General features: G+C 36.1%; 2 protein-coding genes across 2 annotated transcripts in view; one reads left to right on the plus strand and one right to left on the minus strand.

The window, feature by feature from the left end:
• The first annotated feature begins 1507 nt into the window (after nucleotides 1-1507).
• On the plus strand, nucleotides 1508-5177 carry LOC107045909 (polyubiquitin-A). Its single transcript, XM_015268319.1, has 2 exons — nucleotides 1508-1620; nucleotides 2465-5177. Exon 2 carries the CDS (start codon nucleotides 2472-2474, stop codon nucleotides 4983-4985), a length of 2514 nt encoding a protein of 837 aa, XP_015123805.1. The 5' UTR covers nucleotides 1508-1620; nucleotides 2465-2471; the 3' UTR covers nucleotides 4986-5177.
• Nucleotides 5178-5228: 51 nt separating this feature from the next.
• Nucleotides 5229-26747, minus strand: part of LOC107045625 (NPC intracellular cholesterol transporter 1 homolog 1b) — a 25996-nt gene continuing 4477 nt past the window's right edge. Inside the window, exons 5-21 of the mRNA XM_029126653.1 lie at nucleotides 24465-24663; nucleotides 24301-24390; nucleotides 23992-24209; nucleotides 21970-22068; nucleotides 21042-21220; nucleotides 20564-20966; nucleotides 18743-18859; nucleotides 17203-17511; nucleotides 14833-15084; nucleotides 12660-12823; nucleotides 12459-12589; nucleotides 9309-9454; nucleotides 9032-9228; nucleotides 7744-7975; nucleotides 7554-7667; nucleotides 5430-5592; nucleotides 5229-5358 (exon numbers count right to left, since the gene is read on the minus strand). Of these exons, the coding sequence (XP_028982486.1) occupies nucleotides 5291-5358; nucleotides 5430-5592; nucleotides 7554-7667; nucleotides 7744-7975; nucleotides 9032-9228; nucleotides 9309-9454; nucleotides 12459-12589; nucleotides 12660-12823; nucleotides 14833-15084; nucleotides 17203-17511; nucleotides 18743-18859; nucleotides 20564-20966; nucleotides 21042-21220; nucleotides 21970-22068; nucleotides 23992-24209; nucleotides 24301-24390; nucleotides 24465-24663 (3081 nt within the window). The 3' untranslated portion in view covers nucleotides 5229-5290. The remainder of the gene's footprint in view (nucleotides 5359-5429; nucleotides 5593-7553; nucleotides 7668-7743; nucleotides 7976-9031; nucleotides 9229-9308; nucleotides 9455-12458; nucleotides 12590-12659; nucleotides 12824-14832; nucleotides 15085-17202; nucleotides 17512-18742; nucleotides 18860-20563; nucleotides 20967-21041; nucleotides 21221-21969; nucleotides 22069-23991; nucleotides 24210-24300; nucleotides 24391-24464; nucleotides 24664-26747) is intronic.

Below are 26747 nucleotides of genomic sequence, written 5' to 3' on the forward strand. Positions count from 1 at the left end.
TTCCACTGAAATTCCAAGGAATTTCGAGGAAAAATCAATGAGAACTGTAAGTTTTAGTTAAATTATTCCCTGAAAATTAATAGAAAACCGGAAAATTCCGCTAAATATATTCTTGAATTTTCAATTACTTGAAAATTTAGGATAATTTGATGCTAAATATTCATGTATTCATTGAAAATTCCCATAAATTAAAGAATTCTCGTCTTTATGCTTCTCAAAATTTCTGAATTTTATGCAATTTTCATGGGCGCAGGGTAGAGCTACTGTAATTCTCTCGGAATATGATACGAATCACACCATTCGTTGTGCATTTGATTCGAAGGTAATTAAAATAAGCAGGGATTGCAGCCTATTCGAGAGAAGGCATGTGACCGTTGCTTTTTGCGTTATTAGACTTCATTTTTTACTTCCGAATGGAAACATTGTAATCGTCCAAATTTAAGTTTCGGATTTTTTGTGTTATACCGACTCATTATGATCCAAAAGTTCGAAAATACAATTTTTAAACCGTGTCCGTACGTATATACACGGCCATTTATGCTGTGTCAGTTCACTTTCGAGAAAATCAATAGTTTAGAAAATTCGCTGTTACATTTTGTTATATGTGTATGTATTTATGTGTGATAGAGTTATAAAGTTGATAAAGTTTTTTTCACATTGTTTGCTAATGAAGGATGGAATTGATTTTCTTTCAAATGTAGGTATCCTTGAGTCCTATCGATTGGCTTCAATTAAAATTTAATTCATTGATTAGTTTTTTTAATTTTTAAAATTTTTCAAAAATCGGATGTCCCGCGACATAGTTTTTAGTTCCAAATTCTCCTTGCGCCATAATTTTCATACGATTTTAGCTTTTATTTTTTAATGTTCGTTACACTGCAAAGAAAAAGTTAAGCATCTGTTTTACTTTATCCGCAGCAGATCATGCATAAATGAATTTTGAATTTCATAAATTTTTCGCGTCTCTAGAGTAGAGTCAAATTTATGAATTCGAGACTGAAATTTTTGTAAAACGAGTGAATGAAAACAAGTTTTCCTTCACTTTTGTCGGTAGAAAGCACTGTTTTTTCCTTGAATATGTGCGGGATATGCATATTTTTGGATTTTATGATGTAATTTTAACGAGGAGAAATGAAACAATGCAAAAAAACGTAGGCGGTAAGAAATTGAAAAAAAATTTTTTTCAATGTCTCCGGAAAGTCTTAAAATCGATTAATAGAAAAATACCCATAAATTCGATTTCTATCCCTGTCTTTTGATGGAAGGAATAGAATAAATGACAGAAACTGAGAATTGGAGACTAAAGATTTTATCGGATTATTATTATGTAATTATTCTTCGGCATTATTAATTCTTCGACGATTGAATAGCGCGGCGAGCTCTCCCTAGCGTCGATTGGTGCCGTCATCTGGAGATCATAGAAACGCGCCCGTATCAATTTTGATTCAAGAATTGGCAACAATGACACAGATCCAATAAAACTGCTGCGTCGTATCGGTTGCGCATCATTCCCTGGTGGGATACTGACTTGAGGGTTTCTCTGTTACTTCATTTACGATTATTAAAAAAAATTCATTATATTAATTCCGATTGAATTATCTTGCATTGAATCCAGTAGTGGTAAGTTTTATTCATTTATTCTTCGTCGATTTGTAGATTTGGTCGATTTTAGGGGTTTTGAGAGCGTTTTTGTTCATGTAAAACTCCACTTTCCTTTGTTCACCCGTCAGCCATTTTATGCTGCGTCAGTTCACTTTCGAGAAAATCAATAGTTTAGAAAATTCGCTGTTACATTTTCGGTTTACCAAATTACTATCTTCATTATTTTTGAAGTGAAATCGATAATTTATTACGGAATTCTCAAGTTCGCGGATAAATTAATCGCCGAAAAACGTATAGGCAACGTTTGGTGCTTTTGGGTGAGTCATAAAAACCGTTATTTGGAACGATATGGCGTCATGCTGAGTCAAGAAGCTATAAATATTTATCATCGAATTTTTTGTCGTGAATTCGATAAATAAATCGGGAATAGTTTTTCATTTTCAAGTGAGAAGTCTTCAATATTAATTTTTCCGTTGTGTAAGGGTATGTCATGACCTTTGTGGAGGGTAATTCGATTTACCAATAGGCGCCATTACGTATTATCAAGCATTTTTTACGCGACCGAGTTCACGGAAGTAGAGTGACAGCTCAAAAAGTGATTCTCTAATTTCATAATCTTTACAATCAACTCGCACTATTAAAGCAAAAATCCTAATTAGGAGGGATAACTGCTAGTTTTTTTCTATATTTTCTACCTTCACATGAACGCAAAACCTAGAAGTTTGACGGCCTCAAAAGTCTATTTACAGATCCACCAATGGCATTAAGTCATAAATCTTGTCTACCTTTCATTTTTATTACCTGCGAATGTTATGCAATTGTCATCGTCAACCAATCGACTTATTTTATTTTGTTTTTACAGCTTCATTATGCAGATCTTCGTGAAAACCTTGACTGGCAAGACCATTACGTTGGAGGTTGAGGCTTCTGACACAATTGAAAATGTCAAAGCCAAGATCCAGGACAAAGAGGGAATCCCTCCAGACCAGCAACGTCTGATCTTCGCTGGTAAGCAGCTCGAGGATGGCAGAACCCTTTCTGATTATAATATTCAGAAAGAGTCCACCCTTCACCTTGTCCTGCGTCTTCGAGGTGGCATGCAGATCTTCGTGAAGACGTTGACTGGAAAGACCATCACCCTGGAGGTCGAGGCCTCTGACACAATTGAAAATGTCAAAGCCAAGATCCAGGACAAAGAGGGAATCCCTCCAGACCAGCAACGTTTGATCTTCGCTGGTAAGCAGCTCGAGGATGGCAGAACCCTTTCTGATTATAATATTCAGAAAGAGTCCACCCTTCACCTTGTCCTGCGTCTTCGAGGTGGCATGCAGATCTTCGTGAAGACGTTGACTGGAAAGACCATCACCCTGGAGGTCGAGGCCTCTGACACAATTGAAAATGTCAAAGCCAAGATCCAGGACAAAGAGGGAATCCCTCCAGACCAGCAACGTTTGATCTTCGCTGGTAAGCAGCTCGAGGATGGCAGAACCCTTTCTGATTATAATATTCAGAAAGAGTCCACCCTTCACCTTGTCCTGCGTCTTCGAGGTGGCATGCAGATCTTCGTGAAGACGTTGACTGGAAAGACCATCACCCTGGAGGTCGAGGCCTCTGACACAATTGAAAATGTCAAAGCCAAGATCCAGGACAAAGAGGGAATCCCTCCAGACCAGCAACGTCTGATCTTCGCTGGTAAGCAGCTCGAGGATGGCAGAACCCTTTCTGATTATAATATTCAGAAAGAGTCCACCCTTCACCTTGTCCTGCGTCTTCGAGGTGGCATGCAGATCTTCGTGAAGACGTTGACTGGAAAGACCATCACCCTGGAGGTCGAGGCCTCTGACACAATTGAAAATGTCAAAGCCAAGATCCAGGACAAAGAGGGAATCCCTCCAGACCAGCAACGTCTGATCTTCGCTGGTAAGCAGTTGGAAGATGGCCGAACCCTCTCAGACTACAACATTCAAAAGGAATCCACTCTGCACTTGGTCCTACGTCTTCGTGGTGGAATGCAGATTTTTGTTAAGACATTGACTGGCAAAACCATCACCCTGGAAGTCGAAGCATCTGACACTATTGAAAATGTTAAAGCTAAAATTCAAGATAAAGAAGGTATCCCACCAGATCAACAGCGTTTGATCTTCGCTGGTAAACAATTGGAGGACGGAAGAACTCTTTCAGACTACAACATTCAAAAAGAGTCCACCCTCCATCTCGTTCTTCGTCTTCGAGGAGGAATGCAGATTTTCGTGAAAACTTTGACTGGTAAGACTATCACACTTGAAGTGGAGGCATCTGACACGATTGAGAACGTCAAGGCCAAGATCCAGGACAAGGAGGGCATTCCCCCAGACCAGCAGCGTTTGATCTTCGCTGGTAAACAACTGGAAGATGGCAGAACTCTGTCAGACTACAACATCCAGAAAGAATCAACACTCCACTTGGTCCTGCGTCTGAGAGGAGGAATGCAGATATTCGTGAAGACCCTCACGGGAAAGACGATCACCCTAGAAGTCGAAGCCTCTGACACCATCGAAAATGTCAAGGCCAAGATCCAGGATAAGGAGGGCATTCCCCCAGACCAGCAGCGTTTGATCTTCGCTGGTAAACAGTTGGAGGATGGGAGAACACTCTCTGATTACAATATCCAGAAAGAGTCCACTCTCCATCTTGTTCTTCGTCTTCGAGGAGGAATGCAGATTTTTGTCAAGACTCTGACTGGCAAGACCATCACACTCGAAGTAGAGGCCTCTGACACAATTGAAAACGTCAAGGCGAAGATCCAGGATAAAGAGGGAATTCCTCCAGACCAACAACGTCTCATCTTCGCTGGTAAACAATTGGAAGATGGCAGGACTCTCTCAGACTACAACATCCAGAAGGAATCCACTCTGCACTTGGTCCTACGTCTTCGAGGTGGCATGCAGATCTTTGTAAAGACATTGACTGGGAAGACCATCACACTGGAAGTAGAGGCCTCTGACACTATTGAAAATGTCAAAGCCAAGATCCAGGACAAAGAGGGAATTCCCCCAGACCAGCAGCGTTTGATCTTCGCTGGTAAACAATTGGAGGATGGGAGAACACTCTCTGATTACAATATCCAGAAAGAGTCCACTCTCCATCTTGTTCTTCGTCTTCGAGGAGGAATGCAGATTTTCGTCAAAACCCTAACTGGCAAGACCATCACACTCGAAGTAGAGGCCTCTGACACAATTGAAAACGTCAAGGCCAAAATCCAGGACAAGGAGGGCATTCCTCCAGATCAACAGCGTTTGATCTTTGCTGGTAAACAACTGGAAGATGGTAGAACTTTGTCCGACTACAACATCCAGAAAGAATCTACACTCCACTTGGTTCTTCGTCTCAGAGGTGGCTTCTAAAATTATCATTATATCACGGGTGAAATTATGAAAGAAAATTGATAGTACTGATAGATTTAAAGCTTCGTAATTTTCATTCCAAGTTTTCGTTTTGTCATACGATCTTTTTTAATTGATTTCACAAACAGTATTTTATTCAGACATGTCTTGTGGGCTGCAGGTACGATTTAATAAACGTTACATGTCCTCAAAGTCTTTCTTATCATTTATTGAAACGTCTGGAAAAATTGAATATCCGATCCCTTAAGAAAAACTTGTTTATTCCTTGAAAACTATTTACATGTTAAATTCAGTTAGGAAAATATTTAACATTGTGTCTCTAATTTACTCGATCTTCCATTTTCCTGATTTGAATTTCCTATTCCCACTGGGCCTGAAACGAAAAAAAATTAATTAATGCATTCATGAAATAGAAATAATACTCAGGAAATTTTGCTCGCTCACCGAAGAATCTCATTGCAACAGGTAAGAATATTAGACCATGAGTTGCTCCCATGATCAAAATACCCAGGTACATCCTGAAGTAAAATATCTGAAATATTTTTGTTTTTGCAAATGCCAGTATGATAATTCCCACCAGCTTCGTCAAAGTGATACCTGAGAATACCTGAAACGAGGAGAAGAAATATATCAAGATTCCAAAGATCAATGGGAAAGTATCAAAATATAACCACTCACAGAGCTTCCTATCACAGATAATGCATCAGATGCCCTGTCCAGACTAAATTTTTTCTTTGAACTCAGATAAGAGTGCAGAAGATGACTACAAAACTCCACCGAGATCCCCACAGCCTAGAATATCAACCGAAAAAAATTATTAAAAGTTCATTGTTTAAGGAAAAAAAGTAAAAAATATAGACTGCTTTACCATAACTAAATTAACAAGTGAGACAGCATTGAGACTGACATTCCACCAGTACATGAGTCCAAACATGTTGATGATTATCATAGTCACAGTGATCAATACCATTCCAGCAGAGAAAAGGGAAAATCCAGTTAAAACGTAAGTAACAATGGAGACAATACCAAGAGACAGTGCCAATGATATCATTGTTTCCTTCCAAATCGTCAAATACTGTTCGTAAAAGACGTAAAAAATGCTGAAAATGAATATATCGCACAGAATTAACACCTGCAGTCTTAATTCAGTAGCGAAGCGGTAGCACGGTAAGTCGATTTTGAGTATTGGGCAGTTTTCAATGAATATCTCGAAATCTAAAGGAGATTTTGCGATATTTTTAGATTTTTATTAAGACCTTTTTTGTAACTCTCGATTCGTTCTATAAAAAAGGTAATTACGAAAATTTCGTTATCTCCCTTAGATTCAGAAATATTCCTCGGCTGAGGCTTAAATCGACTTAAACCGTTTTACCGCTTCACGACTGAATTAATTCCTTTAGTAATGGCAGAATTAATGAAATTAGGGGTGAAATATGTGAAATGTAAACTACTTTATTCAAATATCCATAACAAAAACTAATTTATGAATTGAACTGAGTCTACTCATTATAAAGGATAAGTGAAGGTCCGGGTGGATTACCTTTCGAACGTGATCTTGGCTGTTTTTTTTATTTTGATAATCTGAAATAATCTCCAATTGCGATTCAATTTTACATAGCCCTGGAGTCTCCAAAAATTATAATTATACAATGAAAAAAACGTTGAAAAAAGCTGAACATTTTTAAAGAGCACTTTAGAATAATATTGGAAAATGAACCCAATAGGGAGGAAATTGCAATGTAATAATTTGATTGTATTTAATGACTGTTAGGTCGTCATTTGTCACAATAGTCAATCGCTGTCAGATCGTTAGTTACCATGATAAATTATCCATTCACTATTTCCTCTCTATCGGACTTATTTTTTAATCTCTATTAAAAACGTTCTTTGAAAATGTTCAATTTTTTTTCTACTTTTTTTGATTGTACAATCATAATTTTTAGAGTNCTTCCCCAGTTCTTAATCAAGAGGCCAATCAAATATTCCGTCAAATTAAATCCGCGACCACCTCCTGTTATGGCGAATTCTTTAGTTTCTCCATAAAAGGGAAGTTGAAAAATAAGAATAAAAAAATGTAGGCAAATGATTAGGTGAACATTTCGTAACTTATTAACTCGTCAGTACACTGAGAGAAAAACAAACACGTTGTCAGTCTTATTTGGGCCAACAAAATCGCTAATTGAAAATTGCTAAAAAAGAATTTGTTTGGTTCGAATTCGAAAGTCTCAAACATGAATAATTGCTCTGCTTTCAACAGCAAGGAAACATTCGGCTCAAGAGGCGGATAATTCACACCAGACGGTGCCTTTTCAGGATGAAAATATCTCATATAAAGGCAAATTTATCAATNAACAGGTAAGAATATTAGACCATGAGTTGCTCCCATGATCAAAATACCCAGGTACATCCTGAAGTAAAATATCTGAAATATTTTTGTTTTTGCAAATGCCAGTATGATAATTCCCACCAGCTTCGTCAAAGTGATACCTGAGAATACCTGAAACGAGGAGAAGAAATATATCAAGATTCCAAAGATCAATGGGAAAGTATCAAAATATAACCACTCACAGAGCTTCCTATCACAGATAATGCATCAGATGCCCTGTCCAGACTAAATTTTTTCTTTGAACTCAGATAAGAGTGCAGAAGATGACTACAAAACTCCACCGAGATCCCCACAGCCTAGAATATCAACCGAAAAAAATTATTAAAAGTTCATTGTTTAAGGAAAAAAAGTAAAAAATATAGACTGCTTTACCATAACTAAATTAACAAGTGAGACAGCATTGAGACTGACATTCCACCAGTACATGAGTCCAAACATGTTGATGATTATCATAGTCACAGTGATCAATACCATTCCAGCAGAGAAAAGGGAAAATCCAGTTAAAACGTAAGTAACAATGGAGACAATACCAAGAGACAGTGCCAATGATATCATTGTTTCCTTCCAAATCGTCAAATACTGTTCGTAAAAGACGTAAAAAATGCTGAAAATGAATATATCGCACAGAATTAACACCTGCAGTCTTAATTCAGTAGCGAAGCGGTAGCACGGTAAGTCGATTTTGAGTATTGGGCAGTTTTCAATGAATATCTCGAAATCTAAAGGAGATTTTGCGATATTTTTAGATTTTTATTAAGACCTTTTTTGTAACTCTCGATTCGTTCTATAAAAAAGGTAATTACGAAAATTTCGTTATCTCCCTTAGATTCAGAAATATTCCTCGGCTGAGGCTTAAATCGACTTAAACCGTTTTACCGCTTCACGACTGAATTAATTCCTTTAGTAATGGCAGAATTAATGAAATTAGGGGTGAAATATGTGAAATGTAAACTACTTTATTCAAATATCCATAACAAAAACTAATTTATGAATTGAACTGAGTCTACTCATTATAAAGGATAAGTGAAGGTCCGGGTGGATTACCTTTCGAACGTGATCTTGGCTGTTTTTTTTATTTTGATAATCTGAAATAATCTCCAATTGCGATTCAATTTTACATAGCCCTGGAGTCTCCAAAAATTATAATTATACAATGAAAAAAACGTTGAAAAAAGCTGAACATTTTTAAAGAGCACTTTAGAATAATATTGGAAAATGAACCCAATAGGGAGGAAATTGCAATGTAATAATTTGATTGTATTTAATGACTGTTAGGTCGTCATTTGTCACAATAGTCAATCGCTGTCAGATCGTTAGTTACCATGATAAATTATCCATTCACTATTTCCTCTCTATCGGACTTATTTTTTAATCTCTATTAAAAACGTTCTTTGAAAATGTTCAATTTTTTTTCTACTTTTTTTGATTGTACAATCATAATTTTTAGAGTCTCCTGCGTGATGTAAAATCCAATAGAAATTGTGATATATTTTACATTATGAAAACGGAAAAACAATCGAGATAACGTTCGAGAGATAATCCACCCGGACCTGAAAAAGAAAATTTAATGTGATCAACAATCGAACAAATTATTTTTGGTTTGAAAAATTCAAAATAGTTCGTTTCACTCCCCATTCCTCTGGTTCATTGTCTATTTTACCTGTAAGGAAAAACACTGATGTGAGTATCAGTGAATTTGTGGTTATTAATCATAGCGGTTATATTATCAGCAACCACTCGAGCTGAGGAAAGGGCTCTGTACCAGTCCGATTGTTTCTTCAGAGGTGTGTGGTAACTCATGAAGTAGGAATCTCCAACATCAATCATTCCATATCGATCGTATGTATACATCATTGCCTGTATATAATAATTAGAGTGAGATTTTTCATGATTTTTTTACAGTTTGTGTTCACTCTCCTCCAGGTGTCATAACTTACGTCGAAATAAGCCGCCCTACCTCCCTTCGCACATGTCTCGTCAGGTACATCAGTTAAGAAATAACTGAGGTATCTACGAAAGTCTGATGCCTGTGGTCTCAATCCAAATTTATCCTTCTTCATAGGGCATCTCTCGCAGGACATCTCTGGAACAGCAAATTCAAGTCAATTTTGATTCCTCAAACTGCTATACTTTAAAGAAGTTTGAAAATCACTTCAATTTTGAAGATTTAAATCTGCAATAACTTCTAAATTGAAATCAGTAGCGAAGTGGTAAAACGGGACAAGTCAATGTTGACTATTGGCCAGTTTTCAATCAATATCTCGGAATCTAAGGAAGATAGCCAAATTTTTGTTACAACCTTTTTTGTATAGCCGATTAAGAGCTACAACAAATGTAATTACGAAAATTTCGCTATCTCTCTTAGATTCGGAAATATTCTTCAAAAACTCAACTGGAAGATAAGTCGACTTAAACAGTTTCACCATTTCGCTACTGAAATAAATTCAAAAGTTAATATCAATAAGATACTCTGGTTGAGTTTGTGCTCAGTCGACAGTCTAGTATTATTGATAATAATCAATCTAGAAGTGCAAAAATAGCATAGTAGAGTTAAATTATTATGAATGAACTCCAGTTGAGTCATTGAGTGTAACGACAGAAAATATATTCAAAAAGCTAAAAAAAAAAATTATTCATCATTGATCATTTTTCTCATGAAATTTATCTATCGAATTCTTTCGTTAGTGATATTTTTAAACAATAGTCTTCCGTTTAACTAGGAAGTTTTAACACAATACGCCATTTCGAGCAAATTATTTATTACAAAAATTAGACACTGACCATAATTTTCATATTGAATATACAATTTTTATTTATTTTTTCTGATTTTTTCTAGATTTTAATCTTTTTTGCAACTTCGAAAAGTTCGTTTCCTGATAAAACTGCATTATTTTTACATTTCTAAATTAATTATTATCAATACTACTGGATTGCCAATTGAGCACAAAGTCAACCAGAATGGTTCTATTAACATTAACTTTCGTTTAGAATTTATTTCAGATTTCAATCTTCAAAATTAAAGTTATGTTTATACTACTTTAATCTCGCTTCCCCAGTTCTTAATCAAGAGGCCAATCAAATATTCCGTCAAATTAAATCCGCGACCACCTCCTGTTATGGCGAATTCTTTAGTTTCTCCATAAAAGGGAAGTTGAAAAATAAGAATAAAAAAATGTAGGCAAATGATTAGGTGAACATTTCGTAACTTATTAACTCGTCAGTACACTGAGAGAAAAACAAACACGTTGTCAGTCTTATTTGGGCCAACAAAATCGCTAATTGAAAATTGCTAAAAAAGAATTTGTTTGGTTCGAATTCGAAAGTCTCAAACATGAATAATTGCTCTGCTTTCAACAGCAAGGAAACATTCGGCTCAAGAGGCGGATAATTCACACCAGACGGTGCCTTTTCAGGATGAAAATATCTCATATAAAGGCAAATTTATCAATAAATATTTTATCCCTAAATTACAAGATTGCTATCATATCATTATTATTGTTCCATTTAAGGGTTCATTTCTTGGCAGTGATTATTAGACAGCCGAAACGAAAAACTACTATCCCTTGTTAGGTATAAAACAAAGATTTTTCGGGAGCAAAATACGTATAGGAGTATCGAATAACGAAGGAGTAGTGCTAGAAATTACATTCCTTGCGTATACAGAAAATGCAATTGNCAAAATACGTATAGGAGTATCGAATAACGAAGGAGTAGTGCTAGAAATTACATTCCTTGCGTTTACAGAAAATGCAATTGTTTTTCAACTACTAAATCTATTTTTGCGACAAAAATTTTTCATTCCGGCGCACTCTCTCCAAGTTTAGCACAAAAAAATCCTTTTTTGATAATTTTCAAAAAACTATTTTCTTGGCACAAGTAAGACTTGTTTGCGAACCTTATCATTTTTCTTTCAGTGTAGGTGGGCTCTTTTTAGTATCTCATTCGTACTGCAGAGACGTCTTGCAGTTTGACTAGCGTTGCGTGAGAGAAATGCTCATAGTGCACCTACTGACGGGTTAAATTGTTGCCATTACAACATTCCAAAATAACCCCTCGTGAATCTTTGGGATAGTCTGAAGAACTGGTCAAACCTTTGTTTTTTTGTAAAAAAAAGGGGACAAGAGCAAAATGNGTTAAGGGTATTATGACGGGGTCCATAACTGGAAAAAAAAGCAGAAAATTCAATGAAAATTGCTGAACAGATTATTCGATCCATTTGAAAGCCGTGTGCAAAATGTCAAGACCCCTACTTAAACAATAATAATGGGAATAATTTTTGAAGTTGCTACTTATACACGCGGTTGAATGGGGCATCGGTAATTTTAGTGCCTTTCCTACGTTATTGATCTATCGATAACAAATCGATAATTCACAAAAATTACCGATGCCCCATTCAACTGCGTGTATAAGTAACAACTTCAAAAATTATTTCCATTATTATTGTTTAAGTAGGAGCCTTGACATTTTGCACACGGCTTTCAAATGGATCGAATAATCTGTTCAGCAATTTTCATTGAATTTTCTGCTTTTTTTTCCAGTTATGGACCCCGTCATAATACCCTTAACGATTTCGTCAATTAAACGCATGTAAGAATTCGCGTAAAAGAACTGTGAATCTTTGAGTATTTACTGGGGAGCGATTTTGCTCGTTTTATGTCGACATAAAATCGTAAATTTCAACCAATGACAATCCTGGATTCGGAATACTCAACTAATAGGATTGGTTGAAATTTACGATTTTATGTCGACATAAAATGAGCAAAATCGCTCACCTGTTTTCATGATTCCTTTCATGCCCTTGCAATGTTTCGATACGTAATATATTCATGTAAGCTGGAACGAAAGTGAAAAATGAACATTTATTCGAGTTCCATAAAGCGAAATCACTCCGCGATTTGAGACATTGAAGATAATTATCTTCAATGTCTCAATTTACTTGTCTCAAGTAAATGTGTTTTATTCTACGTGTTAAGAAATTTTTCTCTCAGTGTAAACAACCTCCTCGCCCCTTGGGTCACAAGCATCACAACTAGAGTCCCCCTAGTTCTCCCCCTAGTTGTGTGACATTGAAAATTGATTCAAGATACCTTCATCATCCGTCCAATGATTGTGAGGGCAAAAAGATGAATTGCTCGGGAAATACTTGCAGCAGCCATCGATTACAGTCCAATCAAAATAGTCGTCGATCCAGGAAGATGCTGGCTTTGCTAGATAAGTACTGTAAAAAGTCATTTCATAAGATGTTCGCCAGGGAAATTCTGTCTCAAACGTATTTGTGTAGTCATTACATTGAGGATTGTTTAGATGCCGAGAATATCTGGGCATATAGGGAATCAGAGTTGCATCTCTGCGCTCCACATATAGCATTCTGAACCTCAGGTTTACTGTAGTTAAGGCCACCTTTGAGAACGAAGTACACTGGCGGCCCCATTGACAGCAGTTCCTCCATGAACTGTTTGGAAACGCATCGCAGAGTCAATCAATTAATTTATTCTTGTGGTTATTGATCACTAATACCTAAGTCAAGTGGCAAAACGTAACAGGTCGAATTCTCACTTCTTGATGAGAATTAGCCGTGACATATGAAATGATTTTAATAAGACCACGTACAAACTAAATCGTAGAACAACCTACACTAAGAGAAAAACGATAAAGTTCTCAAACAAGTCCTTTGTGCCAAGAAAATAGTTTTTTGAAAATGATCAAGAATGGATTTTTTTGTGCTAAACATGGAGAGAGTGCGCCGGAATGGAACATTTTTGTCGCAAAAATAGATTTAATAGTTCAACAGAAATTGCATTCTCTGTACAGGCAAGAAATGTCATTTCTAGCACTACTCCTTCGTTATTCGATACTCCCATACGTATTTTGCTCCCGAAAAATCGTTGTTTTATGCGAAACAAGGATAGAAGTTTTTCGTTTCGGCTGTCTAATAATCGCAGACAAGAAATGAACCCTTAAATGAAACAATAATAATGATATGATAGGAATCTTGTAACTTAGGGATAAAACATTTGTTGATAAATTTTGCTCTATATGAGGTATTTTCATCCTGAAAAGGCACTGTCTGGTGTGAATTATCCGCCTCTTGAGCAAAATATTTCGTTGCTGTCGAAAGCAGAACAATTATTCATGTTTAAGACTTTCAAATTCGAACCAAACAAATTTTTTTTTGGCAATTTTCAACTAGCCATTTTGTTGGCCCAAACAAGACTTGTTTGGCAACGTGTTTGTTTTTCTCTCAGTGTAGTGAATTTACCAGAAAATTCTATTGGATTTCTATGTTGTGGAGAAGTTTCGACCGAATGACCAAGTTTTTGAAGTTCTTGTCTCTGCGGTCTTTAGTTGATTTGAAAAAGATCAATAATTTTTTTTAAATGTCCAAATGATGCAAGATCAAGTCAATTGGACTAGGCCCAATATTTTGACCCCCTTTGCGGAGTCCTCTTCAGAGGCATCATTTATTAATTTTTCACATTTTATTAAACATTTATTATATCTTGCCTGTTTGAAATTTAATAAATGAGGCCCCTGAAGTGGAGCCCGCAGAGGGTGTCGAATTATTGGGCCTAGTCAAAATGACTTGATTTTTTATCATTTGAAAACTTCAAAAAAATATTTTTCTATCTTTTTCAAATCAGTTCAACATCGCAGGGGCCAAGAACTTCTAAATAATTGGATTTCTATTGAACCTCCATTAAAAATTTTATCGGTTTGTCGCCAATTTCTATTTTTTTTTTTTAATAGAAATGTCCGATAGACAATATTTTAGCACTTGATCATTGAAATAGCATTTGATCTTTCTGTGCGATTCATTCTATTGAGATATTTTCTAGGGGAGAGTGGGGTTAAACGACCCCTTTTGTTTTTTCCAAAAATGTTAACAGCTCATTCAATATTAAATAAAATAAAATAATTTTTTTCCCATGGAAACTACACTTCTTCCCCATTAGAATGAGCCTAGACTGATCTCAATTAATGAATTCGTTTCTGAGTTATGAGAATCACAGAAAAGTTGAAATGGGCCGTTTTACCCCACCCTTTCTTATAGTAATTTCGCAACCCAATTTTTTTTAGTTTTTTCTTTAGTTTTCTTTTAAGACGGAGAAAAGAGTGAAAAAACCAAAAATTCATGTCGAAGAATTTGTATAGAAAATTTATCAATAAAAACGTAGAATAGGAAGATCAAATTTTCTATTTAAAACGTGCAAAGTATCGACGAAAAACTCGTAGAGTTTCCAATAGGAATTCAATAAAAAACCAATAAATTGTAATTTATAAAGTTTTATCGTACGTGGCGATTTGAAGGCGAAATGACAAAAAATATTTCTTATTGGGAATTTTCCCAGCTACATAAAAGCTCCTTCGACGTTTGAGCGTAGGCTACCTCGCTTCGAAAATAGGAACCGATTCCCTACGGTTTACCACTTGCCTATTGAATTTAAACCGACACGTTCATACTTCAAAGTATTTGAGAACGTATGAATCTTCAGGCATCGAGTATTTCTGATCCAAACCGATTTCGAGTTGTGCTCCAGCAACAACATTCGTCGTCACTAGTGCAACGAAAAAGACCAGTACTCCGATTCCAACGAATTTATTCATTAGCATAGGTGTGTAGTACTTGGCGAAGAATTTTTGCATAATCCCTGGGCCTGATTTAATGCTACTGATATTCAATCGCAGGCAGCATAAGAGATCCACACGCCGATCCTACGGAAGAGATATGACACATGCAAATGATTCGGAGATAAATCAATGAAACGGAGAAAAAAAGGTTTCAGTTTTCAGAACCATGGTATTAGATTTAAGGATGAGCCCGCGAGGTAGAGAGAATTCAACAAATGTAGTCTTTTTTTATAATGTTTCAATACATTAGTGAACCTATTAAGGTATATCCCAAGACAATCGGACCCAAAAGTTAGTCCCGATGGATTTCCGGAATAAATTCTGAATAATTGAATTTATTGCAGTCTCACAAATTATTGAGTTTTTCTATGCTCATGTGTTGTTGATGCAGGCAACAATAACTGTTTGAATCAAATAAGAAATTATTTGTTAATTAATTTTTTTAATCAAGTAAGGAATGCTTTCACGAAATTATATACACGTACGAAAAAGCCCATGGCATTGCCATAGCGTTGCCATGAGCCCTCACCGTAGGGTTTTTATGGGGGATTTCCGTGTGAGATTGCCATAGGGTTCGATCACTTTTGGATTTTCCCTACGCCGATAGAAGGATTTACAGTAGAGGCTTCGTATAAGATACCTCTCTATAAGATACCTCGCGGTTCGAGCGCTCGAGGCCTACCCCCACTCTTGGCACTTTTATCGCCTCCCAAATGTTTATGTTCCGTGGGCTTTTTATAAGATACCTATGGCCCCAGTCATTTTTCAGCGGGAAGAGAGTAGTTATAGGGATCAAACGGTGTTAAGGGTCAAACGGGAGGAACGAACGGAGTGATCATGAGGGTCTAATGACCTTAAGGGGGGGTCACACCACTTTTTTCAAGTAATGGAAATATACATCGATTTTTTTTTCACTTTTCCCATCGACAAATCGTTATTTTTCGTCTGTGATTATTCTCGAGTCCACCAACATCAGCAGACATTTTATCACGCGGGGCGAGGGACTGGTCACTTAGGAAATTTCTGGACCACTCGATTGGAAATCAAGGAAGAAATCACGAGAAATCACTGGAAATCAAGTGATTTCCATTTCCGGTAGTGATTTCTAATGACTGGGAAATCATCAAAAATCATTAGAAATCGCAAAGAAATCAGGTGATTTCAGAAATAATTTGAAATCATCGATGAAAGTGAAACCCAAATTTTTTATTCGAGCTCACTTATACGATCCCCTCTGACTTAAGAGAGAAGGGAACGCGAGCGATACTAATTCAAAACATTAAACACATATAAATTGATTAGTTATCGATATTCATTCAGTAAAAATGAAAGGTATCTTGTTTGAAACCTGCTGATCACTATTTTTTACTTCTCTATGAGGGGTTCCTGGAATTCCACTCTCCTACTGTCCCTAAGGTAGCTTATACGAAACCTCTACTGTAGTTGCTGTTAACAAGGCGTCTTAACGATCACCACAATTCGTTAACTATTAACTATTAACGAATGACATTCGTTAACTGTATTCAGTAATATTCGTTAACTGTTAACGAGGCTTCTTAACTATAACTTAATCATCAGTAATAATTACAAAACCACGTTAATAATTAATAAATCGTGGTAATAATTAAGAAGCCTCGTTAACAGCAACTAAATCCTTCCACCTTTTCTATGAGTGTAGATTATCAACTAGCCAACAATGTAGAAGAAATTCTAAAATTAGCGATGCCCCATTGAATTTCATGTATGAACAGAAACTTGAGAATTTATTTTTGTTGTTGTCCTGATTCTGGCATTGATTTTGCACATGGTTTCTCGACGGATTCATTGATGTTTTAAAAAATTTTCAAAAAAAGGCTACATTTGTTCAATTCCCTCTACCTCGCTGGATCATTCGATAAAAATGATTAAGAATTAGAACTTTTTTCCTGGTTTTTAGAGAACGTTCTCTTACTATTCGAATAAATGAAAAGGTCAAATAAATCCAGGACGTTTTGTTCCTTACATTTTAGTACCATAGATTTCTGAAATTCAGAGATATTTACTGAGAACTAAAAACTTATACTCTCGGTAAATGCATTATCATGCATTCATCTTCTGAACGATCACTTCTGGAAGAATGAAATCAAGGGACCTCTTCTATTACTGGGGAGATTAGCTACCGGAAATGTCTCTGTCTATATCTAATTCTGAAGAACAGATTACCTCATATCTTCTCGTGTCCAGGGCCAGAAGACTGACGAATCCAGTAATTTGCAGGAAGAAATTGAACGCAATAGCGACTGATGCAAACAGTGCGAATGTTTTAACAGCAGGCATGGATGAGATAGTTCCAATGGAGAAACAGAGTGACTCTGAGACACTCGTAAGGAACATGGACGGTCCCACTAAGCCCAGTATTCTACCCATATGATGTGGGATACTCTCTCCAGGTCTTGGGGGATTCCTTTGATGTGTTTGGACGAGGATAAAAATGTTGTCAACTCCGACAGCTAGAACGAGGAAAGGAATGACCTGGGGAAAATTATGGGAAATCAACATTAATGAATTTAGGATTGACCTTTTTGATGCATAGCTACGAATCTAATGGAAATACCCAGGCAAATAATGCAGACATTCAAGACTTTAAGACCCAAATAACCACACACTAACGCCTGCATTCGGTGCATATTATCTATTCTATTTTTTTTGAGAAGAATGAACTCTGGTTGGTGAATTTAAATTTCCGTTAATAGTTGAAAATACGTGAGAAATTGCTGCGTCACAACAGTCAATATATTTTTACTAATAAATTAGCAATTTGCATCCGAATGTTTTTTCAACAACAGATGACGAAATCAATCTCATGATCGAACTCGGTCAAGATGGCGTTGGGAAGAATATTTTAAATCCCAATTGGATTCATGTAAACAATAATTTTTTCAGTTACCATCGAAAAATGATCGGTCACATACACACATAGACATACATACATACATCCGGATATGGCCTGAAAATAGCATAGTCGAACTCCTCAGGTCAAAATTAATTATCCTGACACAAAAAATTGGAAATTTCGGATTCAACGAATACAATTCTTCCATTCAGAAGCAAAAAATAAAATTCTTGAGTGTATGTGAATTTTAATATATCGTCCAGTCTCCGCACAAGATACACGACAAAGGGGCTCGAATTGAGGGGGACTAGAGCTGAGATATTGCAGAAATTACTGGAAATATATGGATCTATGATCTAGAACTTAATTGTACATCAATTGAATTTCAAACCAAACGGGCACTCGCTACAGTTCATAAAAAAAATTAAACGCATCGGTCATAAAACTTGGCAAACTATCTATTTTTTTACACGTATTGCACCATGTATTTTACGTTCATTTTTTGAATGGATAGATAGACAAAACAAAACAAAATTCAACTCAATTTTTACGAAAACCAAAATCCTAATGAGTCTCAATTTTGCCTCGTAGGCCACTATTAATAAACTATCTTATTCCGAGTTTCTAAATTGTTATTTTGAAAAGGAACAATACCTTCTAATCAAACATTCGTGTTTCACACCAGGAATGGTACTCAAATGATCATGAAAAATGGGAATCGTCTGGTATCTTGTACGCAGAATATCAAATCAAAATACTTTCCCCTCTGAGTGTAAGTAAAGTGGGGGATACGTAATTCTCGAAATTTCATTTCCCTACAGTCCCTGTGATATTTTGTACGGAGATTGAACCGTAGGTCCTTAATATTACCTCAATAGTCAAAAGAGTCGTAGATGTCCGGGTGTACCCAAAGACTCCGAACGTGCAAGTCACCGACGCTAAAACGGTGATTATTCCGCTGATGCTCAACATTGCTTTACTGACAATCTATTGAAAAATTTCTTCATCATTTAAACAACGCATTATAAGCACTGAAGGATACCTTGAAGATCCGAATTCAATGAAGCTGAAACTAGCGAAAATTCGACAGCAGATTCGTCTTAGGCGAATCTAGGGATGTACAAATGTTTTTAAGTAATGTACAAACTTTTTCGCAATTGAAAAACATTTCACTAGCGAAGTGGTAAAAGGAGATAAGTCAATTTTGACTATTGGCCAGTTTTCAATCAATATCTCGGAATCTGAGGAAGATAGCAAAATTTTTGTTATAACCTTTTTTGTGGAGCCGATTGAGTGCTATAACAAATGCAATTACGAAAATTTCGCTATCTCCCTTAGATTCGGAACTATTTCTCAAAAAAACAACTGGGAGATGAGTTGACTTATCGCCGTTTACCACTTCACTACTGCCCGAGTCAAAATTTTACGGGGTCCCCCAGCGTAGTCTCAACGTTCTAAACCTACTTTTCTTTGATGCTCAATTTTTCCGCGGGATCTTCAGCGTATTATCAACCTACGTCAACGTAATGGCCCATGGACGTCAAAAATTCTTCAATCCCCGGTCATGTATTCAACGTGCTTTCGATGTCTATTACGTTGAGAGTACGTGGGGCCACTTAAAATTATTATTTATCTTGTTGGTAATTTATCATCAATTATTGCTCATTCAATCGCCACTCTCAAAATTGTTTCGAAAATTTTTTTATGGCACGCCGTGCAATAAGTTGAGTTTATCGCACGCTGCGGTTCGCGCAGCGTGCTTCAAACTCGACTTCTGCACGATGTGGCATAAAATAGTATAGACCACTTTGGCATAAACTTCACATTCGTCGAAAACGAAATTTGTGCCCTTGTACTCTAATGTACTAAAATGACATCGGTTCAATAATTTCATATATATGTACACATGGATGATTCGACTATCCACGATCATTCTTAATAATATAAAAAAAAAGAAAATAGTTATATGCTATCAAAATTGATCATCTGTTATTTATCACTCTTGACTCCCTAACGTATTTATCGTTGAGAAACCGATTTTTTTAAACCTAAAATATTCCACCCATGACTGGTTTCGAACCCGGGTCCTACAGATTACTAATCCTACGCCACGCCGAGCCAGGGTAGAAACAGGATGGGTGACCGATAGGGAACACCGCCCGGAACTCGAGAGAAGAAATATTCTCGAGAACAAATGGTCCGATATGTTTTTTTCTTTTTTTCCCATATTCGTCCCGCCGAGTATATTCTATCAATATTGGTTTCATCGATCCAACAATTGATCTGGGCACGCATTGAAGCAATCAATTGATTTTGGGGACGAGGGGACGGAGGAAGGGAGAAGATGTATGTTCAAGGAACGATGAAAGTACGTTCAGTTTCGACGTACTTTCGACATAGAATCTGGAAAAAATGGAAATAAAAGACGATATCTACGTGGAGAGTACGTTGATCGGTTCATTTAGCCCCGTACACTGGTCAACGTGATTTCAACGTCCTAAACCTACCCGGCGACCACGTTCAAAAACCCCGGTAAAATTTTGACTCGGGTGATTTGTACATATGATTATTTGACTCTCCTACACTTAAATATCCCCTAAGTTGAATTTTCCGCTGACGAATATTCCGCTAATTTCAGCTTCATCCCAATTCATCGTGAAAAATTTCAATTGAATTTTAAAAAATACATACAAATGTCTCCGCAGATGCCCTGAATGTACCCAATGAGAAAACGATGTAAACAAACATCACGATGTAGCTAATGATAATAGTTTTCGATTCGGCAATTGAAGTGCGTTCCAATTCATCTTCAATAGATCTCTCCGATGAATAGGCGATATCCATGAAATCCGGTTTTTCATGCTCTACCCAATGCCTCATAAAATCCAAATATCGACTCTCCCATTTTCGCATGGGTTCCAACTCATCTTTATCTGATTTATTCTTCACCATGAATGACAGAACTACCGCTGTTGCTTTTATGTAGTCTGAGGCCTCGTAAGTTGTTTTGCCCTCCACCAAGTATCCACCTATTGCTATGTCCGGTATAACTGGGCCCTTGTAAGGACCTAGACATTCTGGAAGGAATGCGTTTCTATGGAACATAGATCGGATCAATCATTCATGCGCCAAGAGATTAAAATATAATTTATTGTTGCTGTTCACGTACTGCAAACACATGTATAAGTGATCCAGGTAATTGGTATTATTGAATTTTTCCAAGTCATTTTGGAAATATCCCCAGAGACTCTGCACTGTGCAACGATCTACCGTCATTGGTCCCATGAATTCATTTTGCACAGGGGCATAACAAATTTTTTCCAATCCTTCGTGTGTATCTCTACCAATCTAACGATTCCACAATCCATCAAACTATTAGTTCAGTAGAAAAAATGACAGATATAAAAAAAACTGGAGACACTTCTAACGCATGCGCCAGGAAATTCTATTGGGAATTCCGCAGCTTTTCATCACGATTCTTTAATGAGAATATTAAACAGAAATAATATCGACAGATTCTAATGGCACTTTCACGACTTATTCTGTTGACACTTTTTCGTAGGAATTCCTAGTCACGGATTCTGAATCTACACGGAGAGAAATTTTCTAGAACAATTCTAGTACGAGTACTGGAAAAAATCACAATCCACCGGCTGTGAAAAATTCTAGTGCTGTTAAGGTAAAATTTCTTGGTATTTCTAGTAAAATTTCTGGCGATTTCTGTGAAATTGTCACAGAAATAGGGGAAAAATTCACGTTTTCTCCACTAAAATTTCTAGTGCCGGCACTGGAATATTTTCCTGGCCATCACGTTGTGCCTCTTTTCCCGTGCTAGCACTAGAATTTTTCTGAAAAAAATTTCTCCGTCCATTGTTCTTTGCCATTTGCTTCTGTTAAACACTCTTAATTAATTATTTCTATTTTAGAAAACGCGAGCGGAACGTGCGGAATTCGCAGCAGAATTCTAACGGAAAGCGCTAGGATTTTCTTGTAAATTTGTTTCTACGTGATACGTCTCACTTGATTTATTCATTGTCTATTTCCTAGTTTTTGGGTCAATGCATGGTAATGTGAGTAACTAGGAAGCCTTTTCCCACCTGTTGAATTTTCTGTTGCAAATCGTACACGGCCAACATGAATTCTCTTTGGAATATTGGACCAAACTCTTGGACTCCATCCGACGTTTCCCTTGTCATCTACATGAATTTGTACTGATTAAGGGACGTTGGGTTTTTACTGTGGGTTTAAACATTACGAGTTATTGAAGTAAGGATTCCATTTTTCTCTCATATTTTATGTATGCAAAACTGATAACTAGTCTGAAGAATCTTATTACTTATTGTTCTTTAACCCTACAAAAGGCTATATAATATGATCGAAAGACAGGTCAGTTTAGGGATCGTTGAAGTATTACACTGAGAGAAAAACAACGAAGTTCTCAAACAAGTCTTACTTGTGCCAAGAAAATAGTTTTTTGAAAATTATCAAAAAAGGATTTTTTGTGCCAAACATGCGGAGAGTGCACCTGGATGAAAAATTTTTGTCACAAAAATAGATTTAGTAGTTCAACAAAAATTGCATTCTGTGTACACGCAAGAAATGTCATCAAAATCTTTGTTTTATGCAAAATAAGGGATAGTGGTTTTTTCGTTTCGTCTGTCTAATAATCACAGACAAGAAATGAACCCTTAAGTGAAACAATAATAATGATATGGTAGCAATCTTGTAACTTAGGGATAAAATATTTGTTGATAAATTTTCCTGTATATGAGATATTTTCATCCTGATAAGGCACCGTCTGGTGTGAATTATCCGTCTCTTGAGCCAAATATTTCGTTGGTGTCGAAAGCAGAACAATTATTCATGTTTGAGACTTTCAAATTCAAACCAAACAAATTCTTTTTTGATAATTTTCAACTAGCGATTTTGTTGGCCCAAACAAGACTTGTTTGACACCGTGTTTGTTTTTCTCTCAGTGTACGGAAGCTAATTTTTGGATGATTTTAACCCCTCCTTCTTATGATTTTAACCCCCCCCCCCCTATGTCAACATATTTACTATATTCATAACACGTACTGTCAGAAATTCTGGACGCCTTCCTCCTAACTATGGTGACCGTGTCGCCACTATGTCTCCGTCAAGACAAGAAAAATTCCCAAGAAGCATTTCTTACAATTTATCCAAATTCCTCTCTCTCTCTCACACACAAAAAATTAAAACTTAATCGTCAAAACTTTTCTATCATAAACAGTTCATCCTCACCATAAACCGAGTCCCAAATACTCCACTGCGTTTATGGTTACTGTCATAATCCCTTGTCAACTATATAGACTTAAGTAATAATTGAATGTTCTAATTACTTAATTTTCGAGGTGGACAACTTTTTTTTCTGAAAACTTTCCGCAAAATGTGCAGAAAAACAATTATGGGGCGCTCTTTTGGTAAGTGATTCCAAAATAAGTGAATTTTTTTTCCGCTTCTAAATGAAAGTTTTGTAATCGCTCAAATTTAAATTTCCAATTTTTCCTGTTAAGGTAACTAAGTATGGTCTAAAAAGTCGGAATATGCAATTTTTAGGTGGTGTCTGTATATATGTGGTCTTTTTTCTTTACTTTTTTCTCAAAAATGTCCTATAAGGGATCAATCGAATTTAATTAATGTTTTCATAAATATAGACTTTAATAAGCTCTATTCATTGACACCAATTAAAATGTAATTTTTCATACAGATTAGAAAACATTGATATTTTTTCAAAAATCGATTTTTCAACGATCACTTAAAAAATTGTCATCAAAATGGAATTAGTCATGGCTCAAAAAATTAATAACAAACCTCTTGATGGAAAAAAGTATCTCAAAAATTGTATACACTGGAGCATTTTTTCGATTACATCAGTTTAGGCTTTTACACGTCTAGCGAACCGTAAACAAAGAACTTTATCACATCAATTATCAGTATTTGCACACATGGGATATAGGGGATACATATCGAGATCCCCACTTCAATAACTTGTGATGTTCAGAACGTATAATAATCTCCCCAAAAGGAGAAATAATAGAAGGAATAATAGAGATAATTTATTGAATTAATTAACTAATTTAAGCATCCCATTTCATTACCTTCTCGAGATTAACAGCTTTAATGTAAATCTGCTCAGTCCTGTAGAAAGGGGTAAAATGGCTATCGAAGTATTCTTTTTCGATACGCGATCTGCTTTGAGGTGAAGCCCATATCTCGATAGGATCCACTGTAACCTTCAGATTCACTGCGCCCCAGGAAACTCCAATAATCACGTAAGAGAGCAGAGATAAAGTCAGGATGGGGTGTTCTGCAAAATCTAGAAATGAGGAAAGAAATAAAATGCCAACGATTGGAATTAATGCCCCTTGAACTTGACAAGTTTTATCAATTCCATCAGCGGATATTACCGTGTCCCAATTTATAGAATATTTTCTCGAAAATATTATGATAGTGTTCACTCAACTGATCACTGCAAGTTACCACATTACGCGATTTCCCTGGAAGACAATTATTATAGACGTTATTCCACACAACGGGGTAAACACAAAAGAAGATACTTCGAAATTTTTACTCGAGGCGCATCGGTCCCTTCCCCAGATCCAACCAATAGCAAAACCAATAGCAAAACCAATGCTGATCCCCAAAATGACAACACCTAACAGTACACCAACTCCATTGATGCCGAGAAGTGTGAAGGCCCTGTGATTTATTGTCCACTCAACCAGAGGACATGCAGCTGGACAATCCACGCAACTGCATGCTGAGGCATTCTGAAAAATTTACACTAATAACTAGAGTTTTTGAAAAATTGGTAAGGATATCCAAGTACTTTGGCTATTTTTTCTCCAGTGAAATGCTTTTCTACTTTTGTAGGGGAGGGTAGGGCAAAACGGACCACTGAAGAAAATTGATAATTTTTGTTTTTGCTTCCGAATGGAGCAAATTCGAAGTCATTTGTGGTTTGAGGTGATTAGCAAATCTGATCAAATTGCGTTTCAATGGCACTTGTTGTCTATAAAACCCCTGTGACGGTTACATTCCAAGTAACTCACTTTTAGTTCAACACATTCAGTGTTCCTGATTTGAAGGAAAGAAAAAAAAACAAAAATTACCAATTTTCTGTCAGTGGTCCGTTTTGACCTAGCGGTCCGTTTTGCCCTACCCTCCCGTAGTAGAACATCAGAGCTTTCATTCGAGTCTCATTTGACCCTAAGTTTCCGGACATTTTACAATAATTTTTTTATTCAAACTTTGCAGGTCTGACTTTGAACCTCGATATTGAATGATTATAGAAAACATTTTAAAAATTTGAAAAAAAATTAGAGAGTTTACTTTTGAAGGAAGATTGATGGAATAATTTGAAAATTGCAATTTTTTAAAATTACGAGCCTTTTGCATAAATAATTGATCAACAATCTATTTTCCACCATAAAAATCATTTGCTCGGAATCTTAACTTATTTTCTTTGTAGGGAGCGTAGGGTAAAATGGACACTTCTGGCTTTTTTAAAAATATTCATAACTCAGAAGCAGATTTATCAATTGAGCTCAGTCTAAACTCATCACAATAAGGAATAATTGTTCTTTCAATGGAAAAATAAAATTATTGAATTTCATGAACAATTCAACACATCATGAACATTTTAAAAAAAGTCTAAAGTGTCCATTTTACGCTACCCTCCGCTATTCAGAATTTTAACAGAAATCGATTTCATGTAAAAAAAAAAAATTTCCGAAAGTTTAAACAATTTCAATTATTCATTTATAAACAACGAATTTTTAAAAAAGTAATAATTCTGTGCAAAATGTATTTTTGATGACGCTGAATATCCATGATGTTTTCAAATTTTCCCCACGCATTTTAATTGACAAATTTGATGATTGAAAATCATTGAATCTATATAGTGTGGTCTGTACCAAACTGTATACAATACTTGGATATCCTTCATGTGAAAGAATAGTGATGATATTAACAGCAAAAGATTCATTGCACGGTTTCGCAGGAGGGTTCAATGGGTCCTTAAGTCCGCGATTTTCATCTGGCTTCCAAATGTAATCGATTTGAAATGGCACCAAATTATTCGCCTCTGCGTCCCCCATGTATTGGTACCACCTGGAGCGAAATAAAACAAATGGAAAATATTAATTCATCGCGGGTGAACTGAGGCTTCACTTACTGAAGACAATAACTGCATAATGGAAGTATTAGAGAGAAACTCTCAATCAGAAATGTGAAATAACGTCATGTAAAGTCAATTCTCCTCATGACATAATAGATAAAGGGTACAACAGCGTCCATAACACGGAGAGAGATTTTCGATAAAAATTATCCTACTGTTCTATAAAAGTGTATCATGGGCCATCGCTTCTTCATTTCTATCCCGAAATTTAGTAAAAATTAATATATGATGATCAAATTTTATTCTACGTCAGAGAAATTTTATCCTGACGCATAATACATTAATAGACCACTCGGGCATAAACTTCGTTTTCAACGAATGTGAATACAGACCTCGCCTTCGGCTCGGCCTGTAAACTTCACATTCGTCGAAAACGAAATTTGTGCCCTTGTACTCTAATGTACTATAGTGCAGTATTTTTAGATTAAATGATTTTTTTTGCATTATTGTAATTCAATTTTCATTCATTTTTGTATTTGGTTGGTTTCCAGAGCCTGAGGAAGCTTAAATATTAAGCGAAACGTCGCAAATTGATAATGAATTAGTATGGTGTACTGATTTTCCAATTTCCCATGATCTTATATAATTTAAAATCAACATGGAAATGAACAACAACATAAAAAATTTGAATTTTCTCCCGCGGTAAAGGGGGGGGGGGGGATTTGGGTTTTTCCA

This window comes from Diachasma alloeum, unplaced genomic scaffold (genome assembly GCF_001412515.2).
Source record: "Diachasma alloeum isolate Michigan unplaced genomic scaffold, Dall2.0 Dall_scaffold_00181, whole genome shotgun sequence".
Lineage (NCBI taxonomy): Eukaryota > Metazoa > Arthropoda > Insecta > Hymenoptera > Braconidae > Diachasma > Diachasma alloeum.

Coding starts and splice junctions, on each gene's coding strand:
- LOC107045909 (XM_015268319.1), top strand. CDS start 2,472: ATGCAGATCTTCGTGAAAACCTTGACTGGCAAGACCATTACGTTGGAG.